Source organism: Echinops telfairi, unplaced genomic scaffold, assembly GCF_000313985.2.
Source record: "Echinops telfairi isolate 266 unplaced genomic scaffold, ASM31398v2 ScPeMD7_1;HRSCAF=3_0, whole genome shotgun sequence".
Classification (NCBI taxonomy): domain Eukaryota; kingdom Metazoa; phylum Chordata; class Mammalia; order Afrosoricida; family Tenrecidae; genus Echinops; species Echinops telfairi.
The window spans coordinates 241,678-247,951 of NW_022103896.1; the positions used below are offsets into that span (position 1 = coordinate 241,678).

Consider the following 6,274-nt stretch of genomic DNA (forward strand, 5'->3'; position numbering starts at 1 on the left):
GGAAAGCACAGGGCATCCCTACCTACCTCTGTGGCACCGAGCTGTCAAATCTTGGCTCATATTACTCAGATCCTCTGATACCCCTTAGTGTGGGCCCCTTCCTGCAGGAAGCCCTCCCTGACTGAGTGCAGGACCCTAAGACAAGGCCCAGGGCTTCGTGGAGGGCTGGTGGCCTGAGTCTGAACACCTCAGCCCGGGAAGGCCAAGCCCAGGCCATCAGCTGACTCTGTGGCTCTGCAACTGGGCCATGTCAAGGGCCACTCGGAAGGACACAGCAGTACACTCTGCTGACCGCTCCCCTCTACTCCCCCCACCACCACCAGGGCCATGCTCTCGCTGCTGCTCCTGAGCCTGTGATGCGAGGCCTACACACAGCGTACACACACACACCCCATCCCACCCTCTTCTCAGGCCCCACGGGCCCTGGAGTCCAGGAGAAGTGCCTGGTGTATTGCTTGAGGCCCCAGGAAGAGGCAGGCTCTGCTTCCTGCCCCTCAAATGGTGCATGTTCCAGTTGCTTTGTCTCTCGCTACTCTGGAACAAGGGGGTGACCTGGAGGGACCAGCTGGACAAGGTCAGGGATGGAGCCGGGGCTCTGCCCACCCACAGGGACCCGGATCCCCAGAGCTAAAGACAGATTCTGTAGTGCTTCACATGCTGAGGAAAACGCTTCATTGAGATTCTGCTAAAAAAAAAAAAAAAAAACCCGACAGTGATGAAACTTCTTATGGGAAGTAGAGGAGGGTGTGCAGCTGCGCAGTGTTGGGTGCGAGTGGGACGGCCTTCTCTCCCAGGGCTGCCTGCACTCCAGGCTCTGCCCATCTCGATTTCGGGATCTGGTGTGTGTCCAGCTTGCCACTGGTGCCACCTGCAAAATGTGCCTAGGTGGTCCTCTCAGTCTTGGTGCCCAGGTGGCTGCTGGGTCCACTCAGCTACCAGGTCTGGGGCTCTGCTAATGCCATGAACCCTGGGAGCTGGCCCTGCGATGGAAGGCCTGAGCCCAGAGCACAGGACACCCTCCGGAATGGACGGCAAACCTGGGTGGCCAGACAGGAGGGGTGTTCATGCATGTCCCTCAGTCCTTCTGGGGACGGTGCCTCACTCTTCCAGGGAAAGGGGCTGAGAAGTCCCCACAAGGGTGCTCTCTGCTGCTGCCGGCCAGCCCACTGCTCTCCAAGCTGTGGGTGCTGAATAGTCCGGGTACATGGGGACCATGCAGCTTCTAGGGGCTCTGCCCAGGGCAGGGCCTATAGGTCCTGGGGGCCCCAGAAACTGCTTCTCTGCCCCTTTCTGCTGCCTCTCTATAGCCACTCCCATGCTCTGTCCCAGCTCATGGCGCCCACTCTTTTGCAGGGGTGGCGATAAGCACATATGCCAAGTACTGCTACCACAAGCTGCAGAAGGCTGCCCTGACCGGGGCCAAGAAGGTACATGCACTCTCAAGCCCAGGGCCCCCATCCAGGAGCCAGGCTACGGGCAAGGCCAGGGACCAAGGTTGTGCAGCTTGGGGGCAAGTCTAGATGTGAGAGCACCCCTCCCTTGGGGCCCTTGGTCCAGGTGAGACCCCACCTAGCCTGCAAGGTCAGGGGCTGACCTGCAGGCCCCGTGGACAAGTTCAAGTCCTAAGGTCCACAGTCCTGTTCAGCGCCCCTCCTGGGCCTTGTCAGACGTGGCAGCCAGACTCAGGGTTACTCCATAAGGCACACGTCTGAGCCCACGGGCCTCTCCACTGTTGCCCCACCCAGGCTGCCATGCTGACCCAGGCCCACCCAGCAAAGCTCACCCACACCTCCTACGCCCCTCCAGAATGTGAGATCTTGTCCTCTGCAGGTGTGGTCTGGCCAGAAGTGCTGGCCTGTGGCTATGGGAGAGCAGGGAGCCATCCCTGGCTGGCTCCCGGCCCTTGTCTCGGTCACGCCTAGAGTCTAGTTCTCTGGCTTCACTGGGACGTGCAAGACCATGCACATCTCCAGGTGCCCAGTCCTCGCTCCCTCAGTATGCCTGGCCCAGCCCCCCTCCACCTGCAGCTCTCCCTGCCCAGACCCTCCTGCCCTTGGGCATACTTCTCCCCAGGGGCACCATTCCCTCTGTCACAGCCAGACCTCCCAGAGTCACTGCCTGCCTTCAGACCCAGGACTGACCCCCCAGAGTGATCTCATGGTCAGAGCAGGCTCTCTGACTGGCCTTTCTGGGGGTCAGGCTTGGTGAGAGGTCACTCCCTGCCTCCCTCCTGTGTCGCCATTGGGCCATTTGAAGCTTCAGGTGCTGTAGGTGGTGGGACAACCCCTTGGTGGCTTAGGATTTGGGCACTGTGAAGGGTGGGGCTGAGCCCCAGGGTCAGGATAGGGAGAGTGGTTCTCTTCCAGGGGCTGCGGAAGCCCACCGTGGAGGAGATCCGGCACGCCAGGAACGCGGTGTTCAGCCCGTCCATGTTCGGCAGTGCCCTGCAGGAAGTCATGAGCATGCAGAAGGAGCGCTACCCCGAGCGGCAGCTGCCCTGGGTACAGACCCGGCTCTCCGAGGAGGTGCTGGCCCTCAACGGCGACCAGACAGAGGGCATCTTCAGGTGCCACCCCGTGCCACCTGGCCTTCCCTGGGACCTCCAGCGGGGTCTCCCTGGAGGCACACCTGGGTAGAGGTGGGGGCCAGGATAGGCCTCCCATACCCAGCTTGTGGGTGAATAGTCTCACCAGAAAGGAGACTTGTGGATTGGCCCCTGTAGAGGGTGGGTAGGGTGCAGCCATGGGGCAGGGCCTGAGTGAGGCTGGGGGCTAGAGGTCTGGTTGCTAAGCCCTGCTGTCCACCCACCCCCACCCCCAACCGTTGCTCCACAGGGTCCCTGGGGACATTGATGAGGTGAATGCTCTGAAGCTGCAGGTGGACCAGTGGAAGGTGCCGACCGGCCTGGAAGACCCCCACGTCCCTGGTGAGGCCCAGAACCCATCCTGTTGTGTGCCTGGCAGTGCGGCCAGGGAGACTGGCATAAAGTATCAGCCTGCACAAAGCCCCCACCCCAGCCTGTGCCCTCCACTGCCCTGTGGCCATCACACTGGAGTCTCAGCCCTGCGGCAGCATTTGCACAACCTCGCTGGCCCCTGGAGAGACATACTTTGCCTTCTCCCTCCTGTGGGGTGCCCCGCCCTGACCCCCATAGGCAGGTGGAACCTTTTCCTGGTAGCCCCCCAAACACCCCTTTTATGGCCTCTGCTGACTCAGTGGGTGTGTTTCCCCCATGCCTGCAGCATCCCTGCTGAAGCTGTGGTACCGGGAGCTGGAGGAACCGCTCATCCCGCACGAGTTCTATGAGCAGTGCATCGCGCACTACGAGAGTCCAGAAGCCGCCGTGGCCGTGGTGCACGCCCTCCCGCGCATCAACCGCATGGTGCTCTGCTACCTCATCCGCTTCCTCCAGGTATGGCTGTGCCCACCCTGCCCTGCTCCTGGGCCCGGGCCAACGGCCCGCCCTCTGCCTTCCACCCTCCCCCTCCCCACAGGTTTTCGTGCAGCCTGCCAACGTCGCCATCACCAAGATGGATGTGAGCAATCTAGCCATGGTGATGGCGCCCAACTGCCTGCGCTGCCAATCAGATGACCCCCGAGTCATATTCGAGAACACGCGCAAAGAGATGTCCTTCCTGCGAGTGCTGATCCAGCACCTGGACACCAGCTTCATGGAGGGTGTGCTATAGCGGGTGGGACGAGCGGGAGCAGGAGAGCGGGGAGGGACCACTCAGCCCAAGGGTCACAAGCAAGCCCAGCACAGGGGCTTGAGCAGAGCTGCCACAAGGGGCCCACCCTCCTCCCTAGCCCAGGTCATGAGCCCCAAGGGACCCCCTGGCCACAGGCTGGGTGTGAGGGCACAGCCTGGCCACAGAAGAGCCCCTCTGGGCCCCACCTCAGGGCTAGCTCCTGCTGAAACACCCCAGGGGTGGTTGTGTTAGCCCAGCCGGCCTGCAGCACAGCCCTGAGAAAGTGCCTTCTGTTACCCAGAGCCGAGCGACACTGCCCCTCATGGCCAGCCGGCCGGCACGTAGCCCTCCCCTAAGGGTGAGCTGCCATTTTGCCATCTGCCTGGCCCTCTCCCCGCGTGCACCTCTCCCGACACACACTCTCACCCACCCACCCTTCCTCTGGTCGGCCTGCAGCTCCCTGACCCATAATGGGAGCTGTCATGCCCTGCCAACCGGATACTCCTGGACCAACCTCTTCCCTCACCTGCCTACCTGTTGCTTGGAGCATGGTGACTGAGTGCAGAGGGGCTTGGGGGCCCCAGGGCACTGGCTGTCCACCACCGTGCAAGGCCCAGCAGGCCCGCTCTGGGGTGTAGGGGCCCCCCAACCAAAGTCCTTGGGTGATGGGCAGGGCTGGGCTTGGCTGGGTGGATGGGGGAGGGGCGAGAATATTTTTTCTTCATGTAACTACAAATCCCAAACCTGCCCTGCATCCCAGCTCCGCCTGTGTATAGAGATATAAAGAGAGGGAAAGATGTAAAGAACTAAATTTGCTAATGACATCGTTTTAACCCAAACGCTATTTATCTCTGAGCCGCCCCCACCGCCCTATGTCAGAGCAAGTTTTCATTCCTCAATTTTTTTTCTCAAATCTTTCATGGCTTCTGACCAAAAACCAACCTGCCCCCTATCTCCCTTGCCCTGCCCCACAGCGAACAGGAAGCCCCCTCGCCCCAGAGGAGCCAGGCCTGGGCGTCCTTTGGCCGAGCTGCTGGAGGGGCAGCCCCACTTTGTACATTCTCCATTTTGGAATATTTTGAGTTCCGATTGTTGTAAAACTTAATTTCCCCTGGTTTATATATATATATATTTTTAGAGTTGAGTTTTTATTTATTATTAAACACAAAAAGCCCAGCCCTGCCTGCCGAAGCCTGATGACCCCGAGGTGGGTTGTGGGAGTCTGATTCAGACTCAGAGAGGCGACTCCGCTCTGTGAATAAACTATGTATGGACACTGCCCGGCTGTGCATACCGCCTTCTGTCCCTTTGGTCTTCGCGGGCGGGGAGAGCGGGCAAGAGCCCTGGGCTACGCACGCAGGCGCCCGCACGCTCGCGCGGGGCGGGGCACAGGGGAGCCCAGCCGCGCGGAACCGTAAGCGCGGGCAGAGGGCGCCGGGGGAGGGACTCCTGTTTGCGCAGCGCCGCCCCGTGACCGGCGGCCGTTTCCGGCGCGAGAGCAGGATGTGGCCTGTGTGTGTGGCGCCCCGGTCGCTGGCCTTGCCGCGGTCGCTGGTGGCCCGGCTGTGCAGTGGGGGAGGGGGCGGAAGCGTCTCGTACAAGCAAGGCCAGAGCCCCGAGCCCCGGACGCGGGAGTACTTTTATTACGTGGACCACCAGGGCCAGGTGAGCGGCGACAGGGTCTGGGCGGGGCCTTTGTGTGAGGGGGCGGGGCTGGGGCGGGCTCTATGAGCGAAACAACAACTGCTGAGTGAGGCTAGGGCCGGTCTTGACCCGGCCCAAGCAGCACGGACCCCAGCCTGTAGTGCACCCCCGCTGCCCGAGACACACCCTGTGGGGGCCGTCCTGCTGGCGCGGGAGGAGGCGGAGGGCACACTCGTCCCGGGAACCGGTGTGCGCGGTGCAGGGGTCCCCAGGCTCCGGATTGGCCCCAGCGGCTCCGTAGTAGGCTGGAGCTCAGGCCCGCGCCGACGCGACGGGCTGCACGCTGGGGCTCATGAGCCACGGCCTGCCCTCTTATCTGTAGCTTTTCCTGGATGATTCCAAAATGAAGAACTTCATCACTTGCTACAAAGGTACCATTGTGCCCCCGTCCCCGTCCCCGTCCCCCCACTACTGTCCCACCTGCCTGGTCTCCAGTGAGGCCAAGATCGCTCGACCGGTGGGGAGCAGGGTGTGGGGGCAGCTGCCCCAGCAGGCGTGCAGCCGCGCCCTTCTTCTTCCAGACCCGCAGTTCCTGGTCTTCTTCTTTTCCCGCCTGAGAGCCAACCGCAGCGGGCGCTACGAAGCCGCCTTCCCTTTCCTCTCGCTCTGCGGCAGAGAGAGAAACTTCCTGCGCTGCGAGGACCGGCCAGTGGTCTTCACACACCTGCTGCCCTCAGGCCGCGGCCCCCCGCGCCTTTCCTACTGCGGTGGCGGCGAGGCCCTGGCCGTGCCCTTCGAGCCGGCGCGCCTGCTGCCGCTGGCCGCCAATGGGCGGCTCTACCACCCGGCGCCGGAGCGCGTGGGCGGCGTAGGCCTGGTGCGCTCGGCCCTGGCCTTCGAGCTCAGCGCCTGCTTCGAGTACGCGCCCGGCGCGCCCTCGC

The 6,274-nt window shown here is 62.5% G+C and overlaps 2 protein-coding genes across 3 annotated transcripts in view; both read left to right on the top strand.

Annotated features, from left to right (window-relative positions):
• Positions 1-4,968, top strand: part of ARHGAP39 (Rho GTPase activating protein 39) — a 29,964-nt gene extending 24,996 nt beyond the window's left edge. For both annotated transcript variants that reach the window (XM_004697345.2, XM_013007353.3), the window contains 5 exons: positions 1,354-1,427; positions 2,367-2,566; positions 2,835-2,926; positions 3,243-3,412; positions 3,495-4,968. In XM_004697345.2, the coding sequence (XP_004697402.1) occupies positions 1,354-1,427; positions 2,367-2,566; positions 2,835-2,926; positions 3,243-3,412; positions 3,495-3,689 (731 nt within the window). In that variant the 3' untranslated portion in view covers positions 3,690-4,968. The remainder of the gene's footprint in view (positions 1-1,353; positions 1,428-2,366; positions 2,567-2,834; positions 2,927-3,242; positions 3,413-3,494) is intronic.
• Positions 4,969-5,192: 224 nt separating this feature from the next.
• The window catches only part of CUNH8orf82 (chromosome unknown C8orf82 homolog), a 1,859-nt gene continuing 777 nt past the window's right edge, over positions 5,193-6,274 (top strand). Inside the window, exons 1-3 of the mRNA XM_004697590.1 lie at positions 5,193-5,354; positions 5,716-5,764; positions 5,915-6,272. Coding sequence (XP_004697647.1) covers positions 5,193-5,354; positions 5,716-5,764; positions 5,915-6,272 — 569 coding nt within the window. The remainder of the gene's footprint in view (positions 5,355-5,715; positions 5,765-5,914; positions 6,273-6,274) is intronic.